Source organism: Rhinopithecus roxellana, chromosome 13 (genome assembly GCF_007565055.1).
Source record: "Rhinopithecus roxellana isolate Shanxi Qingling chromosome 13, ASM756505v1, whole genome shotgun sequence".
NCBI classification, from domain to species: domain Eukaryota; kingdom Metazoa; phylum Chordata; class Mammalia; order Primates; family Cercopithecidae; genus Rhinopithecus; species Rhinopithecus roxellana.
In genome coordinates, this window is record NC_044561.1 from 25,594,778 (window position 1) to 25,619,292 (window position 24,515).

At 54.6% G+C, this 24,515-nt stretch overlaps 1 protein-coding gene across 4 annotated transcripts; it reads right to left on the reverse strand.

Moving 5' to 3' along the window:
• Nucleotides 1–344: 344 nt before the first annotated feature.
• LOC104671265 (glutathione hydrolase 1 proenzyme) lies at nucleotides 345–23,997 on the reverse strand. Of its 4 annotated transcripts, XM_030915244.1 has the most exons (11): nucleotides 17,900–18,062; nucleotides 10,135–10,220; nucleotides 7,675–7,867; nucleotides 7,124–7,281; nucleotides 5,331–5,480; nucleotides 4,687–4,823; nucleotides 1,718–1,905; nucleotides 1,358–1,485; nucleotides 1,144–1,256; nucleotides 945–1,062; nucleotides 345–641 (listed from the first exon to the last, which is right to left on the reverse strand). In XM_030915244.1, the coding sequence occupies exons 5-11, from the start codon at nucleotides 5,386–5,388 to the stop codon at nucleotides 499–501; spliced, it is 885 nt and encodes a 294-aa protein (XP_030771104.1). In that variant the 5' UTR covers nucleotides 5,389–5,480; nucleotides 7,124–7,281; nucleotides 7,675–7,867; nucleotides 10,135–10,220; nucleotides 17,900–18,062; the 3' UTR covers nucleotides 345–498. The 4 variants fall into 4 exon arrangements, with proteins under 4 accessions (XP_030771104.1, XP_030771103.1, XP_030771102.1 ...); XM_030915243.1 differs by lacking the exons at nucleotides 945–1,062; nucleotides 17,900–18,062 and adding an exon at nucleotides 23,945–23,997 and having other exon boundaries at nucleotides 345–645; XM_030915242.1 differs by lacking the exons at nucleotides 945–1,062; nucleotides 17,900–18,062 and adding an exon at nucleotides 18,349–18,425 and having other exon boundaries at nucleotides 345–645.
• Nucleotides 23,998–24,515: the final 518 nt, after the last annotated feature.

Sequence of the window (24,515 nt, forward strand, 5' to 3'; positions counted from 1 at the left end):
TCTGAGAAAGCACCCGGGTTCCCGGCATCAGCTGGCCACCCTCTGCCTAAGAAAGCGCCAGGGTCGCAGCACCCCCTGGTGGCTGGTTCTAGGTAGTGTCCCTGCCCTGCCCAGGGAAGAAGGGCCTGGCCCCAAGTCTGAGGGTTCAGGACGGGGAAGGGCAGGGCTTGGCATGGACCTTCCCTGGGCCCCCAGCCACGCGCCTGGCTCTCCCCATGCTGAAGATGCTGAGGCTAGTTCCAGCGACCGCAGTGTGAAGATCTCTGAATCCCACCTCTCCATTCCTCCCCAGCCAGATGGCTCAATTTCACACAAAATACACTGAGGCCCAGAGAGTGGGGAGCCAGGCCAGGGAGGCTGCCTGGAGCCTGACACAGTGGCCTCATTTATTGTGATGCTCTGCCACTCACAAGGGAAGCACGACCCCAAAGTCCTCTTCCCAGTCCTGGTGAGTATCTTGTTCCTGGATTGCTGGTCAGCTTTGTCTGCCCTGAGCACTCAGTAGCCGGCAGGCTCCCCGCCTTTCCTGGAGTCGGAGGCAGCTGCCCAGCCACCAGGTGTGTGGACAATGGCTTGCACCACAGCGATGAAGGTGGATGCGATCTGGGTGTGATGGTGCCGGGTTTCCAGGGCTGCAGTCACTGCCTAGGGGTGGGAAGAGAGGGGAAGCCTGAGCAGGGCTCCAGATGCAACCTGAACCATGCCTGTGTGTTCACAGGCCTTAGCCCAGGTGGTGCCATTTCAGGCTAGGTCATCAGGAAGAGCAGGTGGGGGCCTGTTTGGTCTCATTGGAGCAGGGGCTTGGCCCTCATGGCACAAGGGCTCCAGATGGCCCAGGCACCAGAGAGAAGACACCAACCATTGTCCACTCTGTGATGCTCCAGGCCTCCAGTCCAGGATGCCCTGGGACCCCACACCGTGACTCAGTTTCTCCAACCCCCAGCCCAACTGGTCAATGTTTCTCTCCACTGTTGTGACATTGGGTAGAAGCTGGTTGTGCAGCCGGGGCTCCTCCACGGCCCGCTTCATGTCATAGCCGAACCAGAGGTTGTAGATGATGGCCTGGGGCATGGGAGTGTGATCAGCATGGCCTGGGGGCTGTGCAGGGTGGACAGGCCCAGGGAGAAAAGGGGTGACACATACCAGTGCAGTGGCCGTGGTGATCTGCGTGCCCCCAGAAGCTCCCACCACCATCCGGACCTGGCCGTTCTGGCCCACCATGATTGTTGGGCACATGGACGAGAGCGGCTGCTTCCCTGCGGCCGACGGGAGAAGGCGGGGATGCTGGTCAGCTGCCTGCCCAGGACACCCGCCCCTCTCCACCCCAGCCCCCCACCCCCGGACTTCCACCCCATACCTGGCTGGATGAAACTGGCAGGTGAGGGGGGTACCCCAAACTGATTGGTGATGTTGGGAGAGCTGAAGTCATCCATTTCATCATTGAACAGGATCCCGCTGACTGGGGAGCGGACCTTGGAGCCAAAGCTACCGCCCAGCCAGGTCAGACAGCGCCTGACCTCGCCCGACCCAGCCTGGTCCCTATCCACCCACTGAGGCTCAAACTTACTCCCTGAGAGGCCCAGGATAAGCTACCAAGGTCGGGCCTCAGTTTCCCACCAGGAAAAGAGGTGATGGAGCCACCTTACTGGATAAGTGGGCAGTCCCTGGGCCACATGCCCCTGGCCCTGTCCCACCCAGGCGGCCCAGCAACCCCTACTAGAGGTTGATGGTGCTGGTGGCGGACACAGCACTGCCGTCCTCTGCAACGACAGACAGGTGGGAAGTGCCCCCGTCATCTGGCGTGTAGAACTCGGGCTTGTAGTAGGAGATCGGATGAGTGGTATCGTCAGCGATCTGGGCCCGGAGCTGGGCAGCGAAGAACTCGGAAGTCATGTTGCGGACCACCTGCCGAGACCAAAAAGTTGGCCTGAGGAGGTGGGGAGGGAGGGTGGGGAGGGGGCACAGGTCTCAGAAGGCCCCTAACTGTGGCCCTGACCACAACCCTCCGGCACTCACAGCCTTCCGTGGCTCCCCAGGGCCGAAGGGCAGGCCCAGCACCTTGCATGACCAGTCTGACTCTCTGTCTCGGTCGCCTTCCAGCAACTCTGAATGTCTGCATGGCCCTCAGCCTCCAGACCCTTGCCACATTCAATCACTCATTCACTCACACAAAAAATATTTCTAGAGTTTGCACTGCATGCCTGGCACTGGAAAATCAACAGGGAACAGACACTTAGGTCCCTGCTCTCATGCCAAGAAAAACAAATGCATACGGGGAAATTGCTGAAACCACAAGCCAGGTGAGGGGAATCAAGAGGCATGAGGTACGGGCAGAGTGGTCAGGGAGCGCTTCTCGGAGGAGGCAACATGTGAAAAGAGCCTGGAATGTGGCCTTAATGGTCAGTGCAAAGGCCCTGAGGCAGGTGGTATAGGCTGGTAAGCGATAGGCAGAGAGTGAATGGGGTCGGGGGAGAAGAAGATGAAGATGCAGGCTGGGGCCCATCCCACAGGACGTCCTAGGTCCCATAATGACTGGCTTTTGCTCTGTGCCACATAGGCTTTGGGCAGAGGAATGAGCGGGCTGGGGAGTGTTTTCACAGGGTCCCTCTGGCAGCTGTGAGGGGGATAAGGATAAAGCCCAAAGGGGAGGCTGCGGGTATCAACCAGGCGAGAGATGATGGCCTGGGTGGGAGAAAGAGAAGAATTGAGGATGGCGCCAACTAGGGAGGTAAACCCTGCAGAAGGGGCAGGTTTGGGGACGGTCAGGAGCTTGCCTTTGGATACTTCATCAGACCTGAAGAGCATGGGTACATGTAGAAGCATGGGTGCACCGGCAAGGGCGGGCTGAGGGATGAATATGGAGGTATCGACATTGAGAGGCTGCTGGATGCCACAAGCCTGGCCAAGGTCCCCAAGGCAGCGGCGAGGAGGAGATGAGGAGGTGAAGGAGGAGACAGAGAGGATGGGCTCTGAAGGCTAAAGAAAATGCCTCAGGAGAGTTTCAGCAAGACCCCCACGGATTAGCAATCGCAGGGCAAGGTGCTCTGTCTGAATCTGCCCCCAAGGAAACAGAAAGGCAAATCCAGGATGTGGGACATCTTCCAAGACCACTGCCCCGGGCTTTAAAAATCAACAAAACAGGTCGAGCACAGTGGTTCACACCTGTAAGCCCAGCACTTTGGGAGGCTGAGGTGGGAGGATCATTTGAGCCCAGGAGTTTGAGACCAGTCTGGGCAACATGGCAAGATCCTGTCTCTAAAAAAAAAATACAAAAATTAGCCAGGTTTGGTGGCATGTGCCTGTGGTCCCAGCTGCTTGGAGGGGCTGAAGTAGGAGGATTGCTTGAGCCCTGGAAGTTGAGGCTACAGTGAGCCGAGATCACACCACTGAACTCCAACCTGGATGACAGAGCCTCTGTGTCCAAACAAAAACACAACAAAAACAGAACAGCCAAGGGAGCCTACTATAGGTAAAGAGAAGGGACAGCAGGTTGTGTCACCCCAACATCCTGCTGTGGTATGTTCAAGTCTCACTCCTGAGACACACCCTGAGGTGTGACATCAGCAACCTACTGTCAAATCCCTCAGAAAAACACGAATCCCAATAGACGTGGGTGGAGATGGAGAGAGAGGAAATCCGGCAGAAACGTCCACACTGCGGACTCCAGGGAAAGGGAACATTGACGCTTGGACGGTTTGGGTTTTTTTTTTTTTTAACATTTTCGTAGGTGTGAAAATTTGTAAAATGAAAACTCGAGGAGTGTGGTGACCTGTGTGAGGTGCTGTTGAGTGGGGCCTGATGGGAAACTGAGGCTGGATGTGGCGATCTGGTGGCATGGGGATAGAGCAGGGGAGGGGACACCCTGAAGGGAGAGAGGACATAGCCCAGCCATGTTTGCTCTAAGGGGAGCAGAGGACAGAAGGAGGCAGCAGATGGAAGTTTCTGGAGCTACAAGAGCTGCCTTTCTTTCGGGAATAATCCGTTATAAAGAAGTAAATGGTCAGAGGCAGAGAGGAGCATTGTAGGATCAGTGCCCTGAGCCAGCAAGTGGATGGAAGAGCTGGCCTTAGCCAAAAGGGAGGGCAGAGGGACACGCTGTAGTGGCCCTGTCCCCTCAGAGAGACAAGACACCAGGTCACTGGCTGCAGCAGCAGTCAGAGGTGCAGAATGCTCATGGGGAAAGAGAAGACACCACCCAGGCAGCTGAGGCCCCTCCTGGGACGTCACTGGTCAGTGTGGAGGGGTCTGCAGGTCTGCCCGGGCATGCCAAGGACCCGAGTAGGTAAGGAGGGATGCGAGGATCCTCAGCGGGAAGGGATATGACAGGGTCTTACAGGGACCCAGCATGGAGCTCTCCCTTTCACCTGTCCTTCTTATCATGCCTGAGGGCTGCAATGCCCCCATGCGTTCCTCATCTCAGCACTGAGCACTCGAGAACCACAGCCTGTGCAAGGGACCTGAGGTAGGAGTGTGGCCACTAATTACCCACACTGTCAGTTCTGTGGGGCAGAGGCCAAGACTCGGGGTCACCCACCAGTCCATCTGAGCACCAGTAGGCCCGCAATCAAAGTTTGTGGCAGGAATGGATTCATAAAGCATATGTGAGGCTGCAGCCGCCCTGGGGAGCCAACCTGATGCCTCTACAGCAGGCCCCACGCCTAGAGTGGGACAGCCTCTGCCCCTTACCTCAGTCACATCCACAAACTTGGGGTCCCCAAGCAGGGTCCTCTTGGCATAGGCAAACCGGAAAGCCTCCACGACGCGGTGGTACGTCAGGCCCTTCTGCTCGGGGGTCTCCACGCTCGCCCGGGAGAAGTTGTACCCTGGTTGATCAGAGCCAGGTGCACGTTGCTGAGTCCCAGAGGATCTGAGGGACTCAGAGGGTTAACACCTTCCTGAGCCACTTTGCCCACCTCAAGGAGCGTTTAATAACCAATAGCACCAGCTGGTTCAGAAGGCTGTGGTGACAGTGAAGTAAGGTGAAGGCTCCCCAACCTGGACCTCATGTCACGCATCAGCTCTGGCCATGCAATGACCAAGTGGCAAGGCCACCCACTGGACCAGGGATGCCCTCTGGACCAAGCCCTGCAGGCCTGAGCTCCTGTACCTCTCTCCATCCTGATGACTCCTGTTCCTCCTCCAACCCCTGAGCATTGCCTACTTCAGCCCTGTCACTCTGCACTGCCTCCTTCAGGACATGGTGAGCTGTGACGCAGGAGCACTCCCTGGGAGCTCAGTGATGTAAAGACGTGGCATGGGGGCCAGCAGAGCTGCAGCAGGGGTGGGGCGTGTCATGGGTCCTACCACAGGGCTGTGGTGCGACCACTCACCTTTAAGGATGTTGAGGATGAGGGCCAGTACGGGCCCGCTGAGTGGCGCGCTGGGCATGTACAGCACCGCGTCTCCCAGGCTGATGTTCAGTGGGTGCTCAATCAGCTCAGCGCGGTAGTTGTTCAGGTCCTCGGCTGTCACAATGCCCCCTGCAATGGGACAGCAGCTCGAATGGGTGCTGGGAAGGGGCTGCACCCTTGTGTGGAGGATGGAGCTGCACCAGTGGTGTTGGGGGCAGGCATGGCTGCACCATGGTGGTGGGGAAAAGCCTGTACCTACCAGGGAGGACAGAATGCACTACTGGAGGGCTGGGACTGTGCCCTGGGAGGGGGCCACAGGCAACCTCACCCCCTTGGGAACCTCACTCGTTCTTTAACTCCTGTCTCCCTGACACTGCTCACCACCCCCACAGCTGGGCTGGGGCCACCTGCCCTCTGCCTGCTTGGCTTACTGGCTTCCTGTCTACCTTCTCTCCTCTGTGGCCAAAGACTGTTTTCCTTTTTCTTTTTTAGAGATAGGATCTTGCTCTGTCACCCAGGCTGGAGTGCAGTGGCTTAATCACAGCCTTGAACTCCTGGGCTCAAGTGATCCTCCAACAGATCCTCCCCAGTAGCTGAGACTTAAGGTGGCACCACCACGCCCAGCAAATTTTAATTTTTTTTTAGGGTCTTGCTATATTACTTTTCAGTATGCTTTGAATTCTTTGTTTTCTGGTTCCCCACCCCCACCTCCACTATATTTATGTAGTCTCAATTTTTTTTTTTTTGTAGTCTCACTATGTTGCCCAGGCTTGTCTTGGACTCCTGGCCTCAACTTCTACCTCAGCCTCCCAAAGTGCTGGGATTACAGGCGTGAGACACCAAGCTTGGCCTCAGAGGGCCTTTTCTATTTTTATTTTTATTTTTTTGAGATGGTGTCTCGCTCTGTCGCCCAGGCTGGAGTGCAGTGGCTTGATCTCAGCTCAAGAGAGATTTTTAGTAGAGACAGGGTTTCACCATGTTGGCCAGGCTGGTCTTGAACTCCTGACCTCAGGTGATCCACCTGCCTCGGCCTCCCAAAGTGCTGGGATTACAGACGTGAGCCACCGCGCCTGGCTCAGAGGGCCTTTTCTAAGTGGAGAATTCCTGCCAGTGTCCCTGCCATTCGGCCTCTTCTCACGATGAATGGGTAGAGGGAGGGAGGGAGGTTCTTAATTCTCCAGGAGTCAGCTCCAGACACACAGGGTATTGGCATGCTAATTTCCAGCCTCAGTGGTAAAGGTCAACATGCTAATCACCCTCCTCCATGAAACAGTGACAAAAATTACCTGAAGAAAGTGACAGCCAAGCTCCAGGCCCCTGCCCCACAAAGCCCCTTCCCCACGCCTCCCTCAAGGTGACCCTCGTCCCACATAACCCTCCTGGTGAATCAAAGCCCCCCCTCCCTGGGCCTTAGCCCAGCTGCTCGTCTGCCAGGAATCCCTTCCTCTCTCTGCCTAACAAAATTATCTGCAGCCCAGTCACTACCTCCTCCAAGAAGTCCTCCTGGATCTTCAGGTTGTATTCTAGTGCTTCCCTAGCCCTGGCTCTTGCTTGCATTTACCCCACCAGGGACTTGCTCTCCTGGACTGTATGGTCTCTCTCAGTTTTGACATAAGCAGGAGCTGTGGACCCACATGGCCAGTCACTGACCCTCCTCCACCAGGAACTTCCTGCAGGCTCAGGCAGGACGGGAGGACCCCAGGGCTCTGGGCCACGGCTCAGGGTTTCCACTGCAGAGTTCCTCACCCAGGCCCCTGAGGTTACTGACTCACCAGCTGCCTGGATGTACTTCACAATCTGGGCCGTGAGGCTGCCGTTGTAGAAGGCCTGAGCACCCTCGATGGCCAGCGTCTCGTAGGTGTCAGCCAGCCGCGGCAGGGTCAGTCTCTCCCCCTCCCGAAGCACCTTTCCATCCCGACAGAACACCTCACTGGGACAGAGGGGGCTCACGTGAGGAAGCAGGTGGGGTGGACTCAGCTAGACCACCCCCCACACCTGCCCACACAGGAGAATGGAGCAAAGCAGGGGCAGCACCTGTCACAGGTGGGTGGCCCTGTCACTCAGCGCTCATCCTCCCAGTGTACCTTCCAGGAGCCTCCTAGTGTCCTTTACCACTCAGGACACATGGCCAGCCACAGTGGCCACTGGGACCCCAGGCTGAGAATGTGTCCCCACACGTGGTGGGAAGGGTCTGCATCTCCTCAGCCCATTATCAGTGCGGGGTCCTGAAGGCAGAGGGCCACTCCACTGCTGCTAGGGGCCTGCAGGGTCCTTGGGCTGTGCCTGCGCTGCCTGTGTCCGGGGGCCGCACCCACAGACATACCACAAGACAGGCTGCTGCTCGATGACGGTCCGCTTGTTTTCCAGGGCTGCTGCCAAGCTCTTGTCCACAGGGAAGCCCTGGCGGGCCAGCTGGATGCTGGGCTGGAAGAGGCGAGCCCAGGGCAGCCGCCCATGCCGCTGGTGCACCAGCTCAAAGCCTCGGATCTCTCCAGGCACCGCCACCGACAGTCACCCTGGGGAGAGAGAGCCACAGTTAGCGACTGTGAGTGGGGAACATCGGAATCTCTCACAGGCAGCATCCCAGGCACATTCCCTGCCTCGTTTTACAGATGGGGCAGGGGCTTATGTCATTGCCTATGATTCCTGCACTCTCTTACCCTGAGCAACTTCACATCTACAGATGCTGAGTTTCTCAATGAGTATTTAAAAAAAAAAAATCAAAGATTCACCAGGCACGGTGGCTCACGCCGGTAATCCCAACAGTTTGGGAGGCCGAGGCAGGTGGATCACGAGGTCAGGAGTTTGAGACCAGCCTGGGCAACATAGTGAAACCCCATCTCTACTAAAAATACAAAAAATTAGCTGGGCATGGTGGTGGGTGCCTGTAATCCCAGCTACTTGGGAGGCTGAGGCAGGAGAATCGCTTGAACCCAGGAGGCGGTGGTTGCAGTGACAGGAGATTGCGCCACTGCACTCCAGCCTGGGCAACAAGAGCGAGAGACCGTCTCAAAAAAAAAAAAAAAAAAAAAAAAAATCAAAGATTGAGTATGTTGCAGAAGACTCCAAAGGGTACCACCCAGGATCCCCATCTGAGGTCTAAGACTTGCTATGGTGAGTGTGCCCTGCCCCTCCATCCTCCAACTTTTTTTTTTTTTTTTTTTGAGACAGTGTTTCATGCTTGTTGCCCAGGCTGCACTGCAGTGGCACAATCTCGGCTCACTGCAACCTCCACCTCCCAGGCTCAAGTGATTCTCCTGCCTTAGCCTCATGAGTACCTGGGACTACAGGCGTATGCCACCACACCTGGCTAATTTTTGTATTTTTAGTAGAGACAGGGTTTCACCATATTGGCCAGCCTGGTCTTGAACTCCTGACCTAGGTGATCCACCCGCCTCAGCCTCCTGAGGTGCTGGGATTACAGGAGTGAGTCACTGCGCCCAGTCTTTTTTTTTTTTTTTTTTTTTTTTTGACAGGGTCTCGCTTTGTTGCCTAAACTAGAGTGCAGTGGTATAATCATGGCTCACTGCAGCCTCAACCTCCTGTGCTCAAGTGATTCTCCCACCTCAGCCTCCCGAGTAGCTGGGGCCATAAACACATACCACCACACCTGGTTAATTTTTTTTTCCGTTTTTTGTAGAGACAAAGTCTTGCTATGTTGCCCAGGCTGGTCTCAAACTCCCAGGCTCATGCAGTCCTCCTGACTTGGCCTCCCAAAGTGCTAGGATTATAGGCGTGAGATGTTGAGACGCTCCCATCCTCCAACTTTTATCCCACAATCTATTGTGCCTCCTTTGAGCAGTGTCCCTGGATAGACAGTGACTTCCCCTCAGGTACCTGGGGAATTTGGGGGCCTCCTCTCCACTGAAGACCAGATTAGAAAAGAGAGACTCCACCTCACACTCTAGAGCGCCATCCTCACAAATGAACAAATGAGTGAGTGGGATGCCTGTTGAAAAGGCAGGGTATAGGCCGGGCGCGGTGGCTCAAGCCTGTAATCCCAGCACTTTGGGAGGCCGAGACGGGTGGATCACAAGGTCAGGAGATCGAGACCATCCTGGCTAACACAGTGAAACCCTGTCTCTACTAAAAAAATACAAAAAAACTAGCCGGGCGATGTGGCGGGTGCCTGTAGTCCCAGTTACTCGGGAGGCTGAGGCAGGAGAATGGCGTAAACCCGGAAGGCAAAGCTTGCAGTAAGCTGAGATCCGGCCACTGCACTCCAGCCCGGGCTACAGAGTAAGACTCCGTCTCAAAAAAAAAAAAAAAAAAGAAATAAATAAAAAAAGAAAAGGCAGGGTATAGACAGCCTGGGGTCAATTTTAGCTTTACCACCTCCCAGCTGTGTGACCTCAGCTGATTTGCATGACCTCTCTGAGCCTCAGCATCCCCACCCTGTAAAATGGGAATCCACACAGCATCCCCTACCGCAAAGGAGCAGGGAGGGGTGGGAGGGGCTCGTGGGTGAAAAGCACGGAGCAGAGCGTGGGCCCCAGTGAGCCCTGGTCCATAAGGTCTGCTAGTGTAATAATTATTCTCTCCGTGTGCTGCACAGGGTGGCCCCGGAGGCCTCAGTAGAAATAACAGAAGCTCCCGGCCCTTTACCCTGGTGATGATGGTCCTGACCACGCATTGTGGGAGGGTGCTATGGGGCCAGGAAGGGATGGGGGTGCTAGAATTGCCCCTGGACCCTGATGGAGCCAGGCTCCTGTGGGTAAGTCCCCTTCCTGGTGGCCCAGCCGTCTCTGCACCCACGCCCCAAGCCACCTGCAGGACCGCTTACCGTCTTGGGACTGCTCCGAGCTGTTGAACATGCTGGCAAAGGCCAGCCTGGGGGCCACCTCGCGGCGTTGATGACCTCAACTTTTCCTAGAAGGAGAAGCAGGTAGGCAGGCAGACCCATGCCGCGTCAGCCCGGGGACCACCCAGCTGTGCCTTGGCCCAACCCACACCCCCTGCCCCTCTCCCTCGCCTCTCCCAAGTCACTCATGCGTGGTGCTGTTGTAGATGGCGAGGAACAGGCCGCCCCCGATGCCCATGCTGTGGGCATTCATGAGCTCCACACACAACAGGGCTGCAATGGCTGCATCCACCGCAGAGCCCCCGTCCCGCAGTGCATCCCTGCCATGTGGCACATAAAGACGTGAGAACCTGCAGGCTTCCATCCTGGCCCCACATTCACACCCTGCTGCCCACCTGCCTAAAGGAGGATGGAAGAGAAGTCCATTCGAGTTTGGTTTTTTTTTTTTTTTGAGATAGAGTCCCACTCTGTTGCCAGGCTGGAGTGCAGTAGCACAATCTTGGTTCACTGCAACCTCCACCTCCCAGGTTCAAGTGATTCTTCTGCCTCAGCCTCCCGAGTAGCTGGGACTACAGGCACGTGCCACCACACCCAGCTAATTTTTGTATTTTTTAGTAGAGACGGGGCTTCACCTTGTTGGCCAGGATGGTCTCAATCTCTTGACCTCATGATCAGCCTGCCTTGGCCTCTTTTTTTTTTTTTTTTCTTGAGACATAGTTTCTCTTTGTTGCTCAGATTGGAGTGCAGTGGTGTGATCTCAGATCACTATAGCCTCAATCTCCTGAGCTCAGTTGACCCTCCCATCTCAGCCTCCCAGGTAGCTGGGACTATGGGCACACGCCACCACGCCCGGCTCATTTTTTCTGTTTGTTTTGCTTTTGGTGGAGATGGGGTTTTGCCATGTTGCCGAGGCTGGTCGAGAACGCCTGGGCTCAAGTGATCCACACACCTTAGCCTCTCAAAGTGCTGGCATTACAGGTGTGAGTCACTGCATCTGGCCTTTGTTTTATAAGACAGAGTCTCACTTTGTCACCCAGGATGAAGTGCAGTGGCATGGTCATGGCTCAATGCAGCCTTGACCTCCTGGGCTCAAGCAATCCTCCCACTTCAGCCTCCTGAGTAGCTGGGACTACAGGTAAAAACCACCGTTCCTGGCAATTTTTTGTCTTTTTTGTAGAGACAGGGTCTCCCTATGTTGCCCAGGCTGATCTCGAACTCATGATCTAAAGCAATCCTATCACCCCAACCTCTCAAAGTGCTGGGATTACAGTTCCTCTTTTTCTTTCTTTCTTTTTTTTTTTCCTTTTTTTTCTGAGACGGAGTTTCACTCAGTCACCCAGGCTAGAGTACAGTGGCATGATCTTAACTCACTGCAACCTCTGCCTCCCGGGTTCAAGTGATTCTCTGCCTCAACCTCCTGAGTAGCTGAGAATAAAGGCGCATGCCACCATGCCTGGCTAATTTTTTGTATTTTTAGTAGAGAAGAAGTTTCACCATGTTGGCCAGGCTGGTCTTGAACTCCTGACCTCAGGTGATCCACCCTCCACAGCCTCCCAAAGTGCTGGGATTACAGGTATGAGCCACCTCGCCCAGCCAGTTTCCTCTTTTTCAAGCAAACAAATGTACATGACTTTTATAAGTGGGACAAAAAGGGAAATTGCTGTATTTTATTAATAACTTTTTTTTTTTTTCTGGCTGGGGATGGTGGCTTGCACCTGTAATCTCAGCACTTTGGGAGGCCAAGATGGAGGATCACTTGAGGCCAGGAGTTCAAGACCAGCCTGGGCAATATAGTGAGACCTCATCTCTCCAAAACAGTCTTTTTTAATTAGTCAAGTATGATGCACACCTGTAGTCCTAGCGACTCAGGAGGCTGAGGTGGGAAGATGGCTTAAGCCCAAGAGTTCAAGGCTGCAGTGAGCTATGATCATGCCACTGCACTCCAGTCTGGGCGACAGAACAAGACGCTGTCTCAAAAAATCAAAAACCTAAGATTTGTTCTGTTTAAGTCTTTAGGAGGGAACTGATCTTTGTATATGACATGAGACAGGAGTCTAAACAGTAGAGGCCAGGTGCCGTGGCTCACACCTGTCATCCTAGTACTTTAGGAAACTGAGGCGGGAGGATCACTTAAACCCGAGAGTTCGAGGCTGCAGTGGACTATGATTGCTCCCCTACAATCCAGCCTGGGCAATAGAGTAAGACTCCACCTTTAAAAAAAGGAATAAGCCGGGCGTGATAGCTCACACCTGTAATCCCAACACTTTGGGAGGCCAAAGCAGGTGGATTACCTGAGGTCAGGAGTTCGAGACCAGCCTGGCCAACATGGTGAAACCCCGTCTCTACTAAAAACACAAAAATTAGGCCAGACACAGTGGCTCACGCCTGTAATCCCAGCACTTTGGGAGGTAGAGGGGGGTGAATCACGAGGTCAGAGGTTCAAGACCAGACTGGCCAACATAGTGAAACCCTGTCTCTACTAAAAATGCAAAAATTAGCCAGGCATGGTGGCGCAGGCCTGTAGTCCCAGCTACTTGGGAGGCTGAGGCAGGAGAATCACTTGAACCTGGAAGGTGGAGGTTGCAGTGAGCTGAGATGGCACCACTGCACTCCAGCCTGGGTGAGAGAGCAAGACTCCACCTCAGGGGAGAAACAAACAAACAAACACACACAAAAACACAAAAACGAGCCGGGAGTGGTGGCGGCGCCTCTAATCCCAGCTACTTGGGAGACTTAGGCATGAGAATTGCTGGAACTCGGGTGGCAGAGGTTGCAGTTAACTGAGATTGCACCACTGCACTCCAGCCTGGTGACAGACCGGGACTCCGTCTCAATAAAAAAAAAATAGAAATAAGTAAAAATAACAACCAAACAACAAAACAGAGGAGTTTATCCAAAGTGACAGAGACTCTTAGAACTGAGAAAAGGGGCCCTGTTGGGTTCTAGGAGACCCACACCCTGCTCTCGGGGTCACCGTCCCCTTCCCAGAGGCTACTGAGTCCAAGCAAAGCTTACATGTGAGGAAACTGAGTCTTAGAGGGGCAAAGGTATTGTCCAGGTCCACTTGCCCGGTTTCCAGGGCCCATGACCCCATGCCCTGCCCTGCTCACCTCCCAATCTCAGAGCAATGCTTGGCATCCGCAGCCATGGCAGCCCTGGCGTACACATGGTTGTCAGGTTCCTTGGAGGCCAAGGGCAGCGAGAGACAGAGGCCAACAATGTCCACGGCCACCAGGCCCAGCACCACTAATTTCTTCATGGCTCTGCTGCATCCACGGGGTAAGGAGCAGGGTCAGGCCCAGCCTCAGACACACCCACAACTGAGCCTAATCTAGGCTGAGCTGAGCAGCTTCCCAGGATGCAGCAGAGAGAGGAGTATGAGGAAGAGGTAGACACGGCAGCCAGTCTGAAGTTTCCCTGTTAATCCTCCAACCCAGCTTGATGGCTTTGTCACCACAACCCCGGAGCCACAAGGCTGAAACCAGAGCACAGCCCCAACCCCATTCACAGGCAGGAAACTGAAGCTTAGACAAAAAGCATTTGCTGAGGTCAGCTGGCCCCAGGAGGTCTGCAGACCTGCAGGTAAGCCCAGGACCCACCCACCCCTTACGCTGCCAGCCCCCAGGATGGAGTCACTACCCCTGGGTATGAGAACGCACAGATGTCTGGGGCTTCCCCAGGCCTGTCTACACCCCTGGACCGGACGCTTACCACCCAGACCTGGAGTTGGAATCCATCTCCCACACTGTCTACCCTTGCAGTGCACAGTTGAGAATTAGAAAAAACACCCCTTCAGTAAGATTTAATAACCCCTACCTGCTGAAAACCTGTTGAAAGAACTATATGTATCTCTATATAGAGCTGAGAGGTGGCAGGGGCCCCCTGGAGTTGGGCAATGACCCCTCGCACAACCGGCCCTGTCCCACCCCAATCCACAGCCACAAACAGAGCCCAGGAGTGGGACAAGCATGGCCCAAGGACACAGGGTCCCCCAACCCCATCACAGCTCTGGCTCTACTCCAGAGCGGACCCCCCACCCCCACCCCCACTCAGGGCTGCCAAGTCCTCCCGGGCCTCAGTTTCTCCATGCTGCACTCTTCCCTCTTAATTCCAAGAAGCCACAGCTCTCTCAAGGGCTTCTTCGCGTAAGTCAGGTGACTCCCCCCAGCCCTCCTCCACCCACCCGCACACCTCACTCAAACCCACTCATCGGTCAAGAAACGGAGGCGCCCCCAGCCCAGACCCAGTCGGATAAAGAACCCAGGGCTCTGCCCACCTGTGGGATCCTTCTGCAGGGCGCGCCCACACCGGTCTCACCCCCTCGCTGAGCTGAATGAGGCTGGATTTCAGCAGGAGACAGATTCGAACAAACGTTCCCTGGGAGATGAGGCCACAGAGCTGGGGTGCAGCCAGACGCCCACACCAGGAGGGGCTAGAGATGGAAGCATCTGAGGCCCCACAAGGTCTGAGGAGCCTAGATCACCTCTACAACCCCAGGGCAGGGATGTCTCTCCTAACAGGCCCTCTCCCCAACTTGCAGGGCTACAGGCAGGGTTCTAGGAACTGTCACTCCAAGGACCCTGGTCACCTGGGCTGAAGGGAGTCACATGATCCAGGAGGGTCCTTCCTCAACCCCCAATTTCAGGGATCTGAGCAGACAGGCTGACGGAGGACCCCAGACAGTGGAAGCAGGGGGATGAGGCCTATCCATCCATCATGCCCTCACCTGCTCTGCCCCATTAAATGAGATGGGGTGGGTGCCCCCACAGGGCTGGCAGGCCCAAGCCTCTCAGTCCTCAGATCGAGGCCCACACATGGTCTGCAGCCTGCCAGAATTGTCACTCTTAGAAAGGCTCTCACTTAAATTCCTTCTTTCATTCCATCATTCATTCTCCAATCAAATCCTGGCCCCTCCAGATTCTTCTCTCAAGGAGCCCTGACCTCGTTGGGCATGAGACAGTACGGTCACCCCAGAGGGAAGAGCCCTAGGAGAGGGGCAGACACTAGAATAGGGGCCTTGGGAATGTAGCCCAAGCTGGGATTGGATTTGGGGAGGACCTGCCAGGCAGAAGGAACCACCTGACCCTGAAGGCTGGGAACTGGAACGTTTTCCAGGAAGTGAGGGCTACAGGGGACCTCTTGACCACCTTAGGCCCTTCCTGATCCCCGAGGTGTCAAGGCTGGAAAAGGAGGTGGCTGAGCTAAGACCTTCAAAGCCAAGTCAATCTGGACTTTGAGATCCCTGGGAGGCTGGTCAATGTGTCACGGGCCCAGTAACCTATTAAGCCTGGCTCACTCATTAAGACCGTGGTGGGTGCCTATTAGCGCCTTGGCCGGCTTCAGGAGCTGAGCAGAGGGCAGAGGTCATGGGAAGAAGGGAGTGCTGATTGGGGCGCTAGGTGGAGGCTGGCTGAGCTGGCTCTCTTGTTCCTTGAGGAGCGTTCTAGGGCCAAGCTGGCCTCCAGCCAGGGGCAGCTGCCAACGCAGCCCAGGGGGTGCCATCCCACCATCCTAGTGACTTTCATCTCCTTATCACTCCTGTGTACTGGCACCAGCAGCCCACAGTGCCTCGAGGGCCTTGGCCAAAGGGCCAGTCCAGTGCCTGGCTCAGCATCCAGCCACATGGCCCCTCTGAGAAATGGGCCCACTGTGGCCTCCAAAGCCCTGTCTGTTTCAATGGGCTGGGATCTGCCCCACCTCTGTATCTGGGAAAACAAGTTTCTGGTGGGGCAAGAAGGGAGCTCTTGGCATAGGAACCTGTAGCCTGAGAGGGGAAGGGACCTGCCCAAAGCCACTTGGCAAGACAGTGACCCATGACACCAGGAAGGCTGTGCAAACCACTTCCTGCAACTGGCGTCTCATTGCAGCCCCACCCCGCTGTCAGGTCCAGGAAACTGACCACACTGAGTACCAGGAATCACCCAGAAAACCTCGAGCCCTGAGTGGGCCATGGTGAGGGCCATGCTGTGGGGAATGGTGGGGGCAGTGCATGGGGGCGTGACATCCCGAACTGCAGTCATGAAGCTCACAATGAGTGAGTAATGCAGGATGGGTCCAGATGCCAGCCGTGCCTGGCCCATACTCCAGAACCGCTGGAACAACATCTCAGGGACCCCTGGGAGCCAGAAACCCAATATTATCCAGGACATTTTATATCCCCTGGTGTCCTGCACCAAGGAGACACTTGGTAAACTGGCTAAATAGAACTGATTTCAAATCAAAGCATCATAACATTTGAGTCAATATTAGGATCACAGGCCGGGCGCAGTGGCTCAAGCCTGTAATCCCAGCACTTTGGGAGGCCGAGACGGGTGGATCACGAGGTCAGGAGATTGAGACCATCCTGGAGAACATGGTGAAACCCCGTCTCTACTAAAAAATACAAAAAACTAGCCGGGCGAGGTGGCGGTCGCCTGTAGTCCCAGCTACTCGGGAGGCTGAGGCAGGAGAATGGCATAAACCTGGGAGGCGGAGCTTGCAGTGAGCTGAGATCCGGCCACTGCACTCCAGCCTGGGTGACAGAGCGAGACTCCGTCTCAAAAAAAAAAAAAAAAAAAAAAAAAAAAAAAAAAAAAAAAAAAAAAATTGGATCACAGAATCTCAAATGTTTGGTCTCTGATAGTCCAGCATCCCAGAAAGGTCGGCTTACATATCTTGCCCAGTGGGGAGCTCACTACCTCCAAAGACAGTGGGACTGTATTTGGCTGGCAAGTTCTTCCCAACATTAAGCCCCAGTTTGCCTCTTTGTAGCACCTGCTGCAGGTTGCAATAGTCCACCTGCTGCAGGTGGGCCTGACCTCAGATCCTGCCCACTGTCTAAGGCCACAGAGCAGAGAAGCAGGGACCACCCCAGATCCTGTACCTGGCCACAGCCTCTCTGAGCCACAAAGACCACACTGAAGGGATGGAAGGAAGACTTCAGCTCAGTGAAAGGGTGGATGCCACTTAGTTGTGATGGAGGGAGGTCAGCACAGGCCAACTGTGGGCATGGACAGAGCTCCTGTGCCCCCAGAGCCTGGCCAACACCCCCAGTGCCATTTGCAGCATTTATTATTCCAGCACCCACCTTTGGTGTGAGGACACAGGCTGGAGCATGGCCGAGTTCGTGGGCCCTTCAGAATTGTCAGCTTGTGCATGCCTGGGAGCACCCAGCAGCAGGGCTGGCCTGGCACTTGATGGACCAAGTCCAACTCCCAAACTCAGAGGCAGGATGGCAGAGGCATGGGCCCTAGAGTCCCTGGGTTCAAACAACCCCAGCCACTGATAGTGTGGGTATCACAGCAGCCTTTCCCTTCCTGGCCTCAGTCTCCTACCTGAAGAACAGGGATAACTAGAACAGTTGCTGGGTGGATTCCCTGAGATGGCCGCGCACAGACTGTAGGAGGCACCTGCTGCTTTTGAGGCCTCACAGGGTCTCGCCAGGCCCCGACACCGGGCCTGTAGGAGCTTCTCTCCTGGCCGCCCTGTCCTCCCTGCCCAAGGCACCCTCCACAGGTAGTATTTATCAACATCACCTCCTAATTATCTGCAGTGTCTCAAAGCTCCAAGGAGAGGTTGGGGGTGGAGGAAGACTGTCCATGCCCCAGTCCCGACACAATGCCATGGCCTGATCTCTAGGAGAACCAACCTGCTCCTGTCTCAACAACTCCCTGGTGGCACATGCAAGCCCACCTGTTCGCCCACAGCCCCATGTGACTTCACTGAAGGCAAAATGGTGCAGCACTTTCCACGCATGCCATGCTCTCACCTGGACTTTTGGGGACCTCCCCCTGCCTCCTGGCAGCACCTTCCCGACCTCCCTCGCTTCTTGGATGCTGGGCTCAGGAATGCTCTCACTGACGAGTCTGCACCCCCGTTGGCTAAAGTTTCAGACGCGCCAGGTGGACGTGCCCAAGCCTGAGCTAAGCAGCTGCCTCCCCAGACCTCCAACCGCCAGGGCAGCCAGTGTCTAGCCTGGGGAGGCTGCCCCTGCATCCTCACTGGTCCTGTCCAGTTGCTCCCGCCTCTATACCCCACTCCCAGCCTCACCTGATCCCCAGTCCCCACGGGGCCACCCCTCTCACCTGGAGACTCCCAATCACAGGTCCCAGCCCCCCTGCTGTTTCCCTACTGCAGCCTGGGGACTCAGTAGGCAAATCTGAGCATTCCACTTCCCCACTGGGGAAAAAAGCACACCAAAGGCCCCCTTTGTCCTACCTTGCTGGTACCTGTCCTTTCCTCTTTTTTTTTTTTTTGGAATTGAGCAGCTGGATATGAACCGTCCTTTCCTCTTGCTCCTTCCCGGTCTTTGGGACTTTGCACTGGCTCCATTGTCATGGCCTGAGGCACTCTTCAGACACCAATCACAATGCCACCTCGTCCTGAAGCCCTCTGGCACTGTACCTCACTCTGCAGGCCGGCTGCTACTGCTGCCTCCTCCACAAATATCCACAGTGCCCAACAATCTTCACTGAATGGATGGATGCCAGCTGTCAGGTGGCTGTTTTTACTAAAATGCATCTTCTAGGACTTTACACTGAATCTACCTAGCCACCTGACAGCTGGCATCTCTAATCTTGTAATCCCAGCCCTATGGGAGGACGAGGTGGGTGGATCACTTGAGACCAGGAGTTCAAGACCAGTCTAGGTTGGCCGGGAGTGGTGGCTCAAGCCTGTAATCCCAGCACTTTGGGAGGCCGAGACGGGCGGATCACGAGGTCAGGAGATCGAGACCATCCTGGCTAACATGGTGAAACCCCGTCTCTACTAAAAAAAATACAAAAACTAGCCGGGCGAGGTGGCGGGCGCCTGTAGTCCCAGCTCCTCGGGAGGCTGAGGCAGGAGAATGGCGTAAACCCGGGAGGCGGAGCTTGCAGTGAGCTGAGATCCGGCCACTGCACCTCCAGTCCGGGCGACAGAGCGAGACTCCGCCTCAAAAAAAAAAAAAAAAAAAAAAAGGACCAGTCTAGGCAACATAGTGAGACCCTGTCTTTAATTTTTTAACTAATTTTTTTTTAAAGGCCCAAGATGACAGGGTTTGGGGAGCTTCATGTGGAGGCTGACAGGAAGGGGAAAAAGAACTCATCCACGGCCAGGCGCAGTGTGGCTCATGCCTATAATCCTAGCACTTTGGGAGTGCGTGGTGGGTGGATGGATTGAGCCCAGGAGTTCACAACCAGCCTGGGCAACATAGAGAGACCCCATCTCTACAAAAGTAAAAAAATTAGCTGGGCATGGTGGCACATGCCTGTGGTCCTAGCTACTTGGGAGGCTGAGAGGGGAGGATCACTTGAGCACGGGAGGCAGAGGTTGCAGTGAGATAGTGCCACTGTACTCCAGCCTGGGCAACAACAGAAACACCCAACTCATCCACGTGTCCAACTCCACCAGGACAGAAACTTCTGTACTTGGGAGTCTTCCAGTCCTTACCTTATGTATCTCTTCATCTGACTGTTTATCTGTAGCCTTTATTTATTTTATCTTTTTTTTTTTTTTGAGATGGAGTCTCTCTGTTGCCCAGGCTGGAGTGCAGAGGCATGATCTCGGTTCACTGCAACTTCTGCCTCCGGAGTTCAAGTGATTCTCCTGACTCAGCCTCCTGAGTAACTGGGATTACAGGCTCCTGCCACCACATCGAGCTAATTGTGTATTTTTAGTAGAGACGGGTTGATTCACCATGTTGGCCAGGCTGGTCTCCAGCTCCTGACCTCAAGTGATCCACCAGCCTTGACCTCCCAAAGTGCTGGGATTACAGGTGTGAGCCACCGTGCCTGGCCTATTTGTAGTTTTTAAAGTTTCCTTTGAGCTACTGACTTTAAGTGATGATAAAGTATGTCTGAGGAGAAAATAAAATAAAACATCCTTTGAAATAAACCAACAAACAGGTCTCCCTGAGTTGTGTGAGCTACTCTAGCAAATTAATTGAACCCAAAGAGGGGGCTGTAGGAACCCCAACTAGAAGCCGGTTAGTCAGATGTTCCCAAAGCCCAGACTTGTGACTGGTGGGATGAGGGGTGGTCTTGTGGGACCAAGCCCTCAACCTGTGGTTTCTGAGGCCATCTCCAGGTAGACAGCATGAGAATTGAGTTGAATTGGAAGACACCAGCTGGCGTCGGCTGCAGAATTGATTCTTGCTGGGTGTGTGGGGAGAATCCACACATTTGGTCACAGAAGTCTTCTGTGATGATTGTTGTCTCCTGACAACAGAAGGAAAACACAGTAGTTGTGTGTGTGTGTGTGTGTGTGTGTGTGTGTTTTGAGATGGAGTCTCGCTCTGTCACCCAGGCTGGAGAGCGGTGGTGCTATCTCAGCTCTCTGAAACCTCTGCTCCCTGGGTTCAAGCGATTCTCCTGCCTCAGCCTCCTGAGTAGCTGGGACTACAGGCGCATGCCACCATACCCAGCTAATTTTTGTATTATTATTATTATTTTTTTTTTTTAGTAGAGACGGGGTTTCGCTATGTTGGCCAGGTTGGTCTCCAACTACTGGCCTCAGGTGATCTGCCCACCTTGGCCTCCGAAAGACCTGGGATTACAAGCGTGAGCCACCGTGTCCAGCCAAAAAACACAGTTCAAATTGATTTTTCTTCACATGACCTTATTTGGAAATAGAGTCTGTACAGAAATAATTAGTTAAGCTCATACGGGATTAGAAAGAGAACTAAATCCAGTAGCTAGACTTGTTACAAAGAGGCTGTGTGAGCTGGACATGGTGGCACTCACCCGTAATCCCAGCTACTTGAGAGGCTGAGGCAGGAGGACTGCTTGGGCCCAGAAGTTGACCAGCCTGGGCAGCATAGTGAGACCCCATTGCAAAAATAAGGAAGGCCATGTGAAGGCCACACAGACACACAGGGTAGATGGTTTCGGAGACCGGAATGATGCAGCTATAGCCAAGGAAGCCCAAGTGTGGGGAAAAGAAAGAGAGATCAGACTGTTACTGTGTCTATGTAGAAAGAAGTAGGCAGGGCCGGGCGCGGTGGCTCAAGCCTGTAATCCCAGCAATCCCAGCACTTTGGGAGGCCGAGACGGGCGGATCATGAGGTCAGGAGATCGAGACCATAAGAGACATCTCAAAAAAAAAAAAAAAAAAAAAGAAGTAGACATAAGAGACTCCATTTTGTTCCGTACTAAGAAAAATTCTTCTGCCTTGAGATGCTGGTTTTTTTTTTTTTTTTTTTTTTTTTTTTTGAGACGGAGTCTCGCTCTGTCGCCCAGGCTGGAGTGCAGTGGCCGGATCTCAGCTCACTGCAAGCTCCGCCTCCCGGGTTTACACCATTCTCCTGCCTCAGCCTCCGGAGTAGCTGGGACTACAGGCGCCCACCACCGCGCCCAGCTAGTTTTTTGTATTTTTTAGTAGAGACGGGGTTTCACCATGTTAGCCAGGATGGTCTCAATCTCCTGACCTCGTGATCCACCTGTCTCGGCCTCCCAAAGTGCTGGGATTACAGGCTTGAGCCACCGCGCCCCGCCGAGATGCTGTTAATCTGTAACCCTACCCCCAACCCTGTGCTTGCAGAGACATGTGCTGTGTTTACTCAAGGTTTATTGGATTTAGGGCTATGCAGGATGTGCTTTGTTAAACAAGTGCCTGAAGGCAGTATGCTTGTTAAAAGTCATCACCATTCTCTAATCTCAGGTACCCAGGGACACAAACACTGGGGAAGGAAAGCCAGGTATTGTCCAAGGTTTCTCCCCATGTGATAGTCTGAAATATGGCCTCGTGGGAAGGGAAAGACCTGACCATCTCCCAGCCCGGAACCCGTAAAGGGTCTGTGCTGAGGAGGATTAGTAAAAGAGGAAGGCCTCCTTGCAGTTGAGATAGAGGAAGGCATCTGTCTCCTGCTCGTCCCTGGGCAATGGAATGTCTCAGTGTAAAACCGGATTGTATGTTCTATTTACTGAGATAGGAGAAAATCGCCTTAGGATTGGAGGTGAGACGTGCTAGTCTGTGCTGGCAGCAATACTGCTCTTTAACGCACCCGGATGTTTATGTAGGTGCACATCAAAGCACAGCACCTTTTTCTTAACCTTGTTCATGACACAGAGACATTTGTTCACATGTTCTCCTGCTGACCCTCTTCCCACTATTACCCTATTGTCCTGCCACATCCCCCTCTCCAAGATGGTAAAGATAATGATCAATAAATACTGAGGGAACTCAGAGACCAGTGCCGGGGCGGGTCCTCTGTATGCTGAGCACCGGTCCCCTGGGACCACTTTTCTTTCTCTATACTTTGTGTCTCTTTCTTTTCTCAAGTCTCTCATTCCAACTGACGAGAACCACCCACAGGTGTAGAGGGGCTGGCCCCCTTGATCGAGGATTGCCAGGAGCCACCAGAAGCTGAAGAGGCAAGGAAGGATCTTCCCCTGGAGTCCTCAGAGGGAGCGTACCTTGTCCTATACTTGGATTTCAGACTTCTAGCCTCCAGAACTATTCTGTTACTTTAAGCCACAGAAGTGGGTTGTGTAATTTGCTATGGCAGGTCCTTACTCTGTCTGTGGTTACACATCCAACAAGTGGCAGCCCAGGGGATTTGAATCCAGGCCCTGAGCCTATACCTGTGATCTCACCCCACCCTGCCAAGTTCTGCTGCCTACTACAGCCTCATGACAATTCCTGGCCCTGCAGAAGGTTGACAACCCGTAATTGTAGAGCAAGCACAGGGGACATCCTGTCTCCTTAGAGTATCCATCTGCTTCCTTCCTCCCAGTGAATGCCCCCAAATCATTCTGTGTCCTTCTTTACAGTGGCTGCCGGGAGGCTCAGTGCCACCCAGCTACATGCTGAGGTTACATTAACCCTGAGCTGGCCTTTTTTCCTCCTAGGCTTGAAGAATACCACTAGGTGGGTAGAGAAGGGCCCAGAGGCAGTGCAAGGCCAGTTCCAGCCCTGGCTACAGCCCTCTACCAGCCCACTGAGCCAACTGGGACCTTGTGTTCCTGTCATTTGAACTGGGCCGCTGCATGGGTGGCAGAGGGCTTGAGACTCCAAAGGTGTGGCTGTCATCAATTCCTGTCTCCTGGCAGGTCCCACTTGGAGCCTAGTGTGTTCCCATTAGAGCCTGAGGTCTAGCTGTGTCCTCCCTACCTGATTCTCCAGCTCCCAACCTCTGACCTCACTGACTCCCTAGGGATGGCAGGGCTACCCTAAAGGATCCAGGGTAAGCCCTTGAGCTCCCACATCAGCCCTGGGAGCTGAGAGGACAATATCGCAATCCCTCCACCCCCTGGGTCTCCACAAGCACAGCTCTGCTGCTCAGGGTAACCCCAGGGAGAGGGGACAGCAGCCTTTGCTGTGGAACACATGGCTGGTGAGGTGGAATCACGCCCCCACGCCTGAGGGGATAGCTCTGCCTCCGCGGGTTCCTGTTCAAGTCAGGTTAGGCCAGAAATTGTCTCCAAGAGCCCATTTACCCTAGGCGACTTGCAAGCAGGCAGAGAAAAGCCCAGCCAAGGATCTAGGCCCAGCCACCACCCTCCCTCTTTTGCTGGAAAAACGTCCTCTAGGAACCTCTCAGCCAGGGACACAGAGGGTGGGGGATGAGAGGCAGGGGCTGGGGCAGTTCTCTGCCTTCCACAGGACTCTGAGCTCTGGGCACTCCCCCATACCACTGCCTAGGTTGCCCCTTTCATGGCTCGAGGTTCAGCTCTCCATCCCCTCCTCCCTCCCCTCCCCCTGCCCAGTCTTCTCACATTCGAGGGGACAGTGTCCAGGCCTGGCTTAGTCTCTGGGAGGATATGGTCAGAATCTGGGAGCCCTCCCAGCTCTGGCTCCAGCCCTGGGGCTGCAGGGGAAGGGGAGGAGGGCTTACCGGCCGCCTGCTCTGGGCAGGGGGTCTAGGAGGTCCCTGGGGCACTGGGGCTGCTGCTTAAAGCTCTGACCCACTTCAGTCACCACTTCACTTCAGCAACAGCACCTTGGCCCTGGGGGAGGGCAGGCAAGGCCGTCATGCAGGTTTGCCAAGGAGGAAACCTGTGGTGCCAAGGTGGCCCCAGGACAATACTGGCTGTACTGAAGCGGGAGGAGAGGCTGTTATGTCCAGCTGGCAGGTGCCAGGAGAGAAGGGGATGTAGGCACAGGCCCAACAGGGGTTGGGGGTCCGTGGATGGTCAAGAGCTAAGACATCTTGCTGTCCTCTGCCTTGTCTCAGGGGCCTAGCCCCACAGGATGACAGATCCTGGCACCCTACCCTCTCCCCACTGCCATCTCTGGGCAGGCAGTGCTTAATCCAAAGGAAGGAACCTTGAATCTTCATAGGGTAACTAACACACACACACACACACACACACACACACACACACACACACGGGAGCTTGGCTGTCATCCCTCACTATATGCCCTTGGACAGTACTCAGCCCTTCCTGCACAACAGGTACCCATCC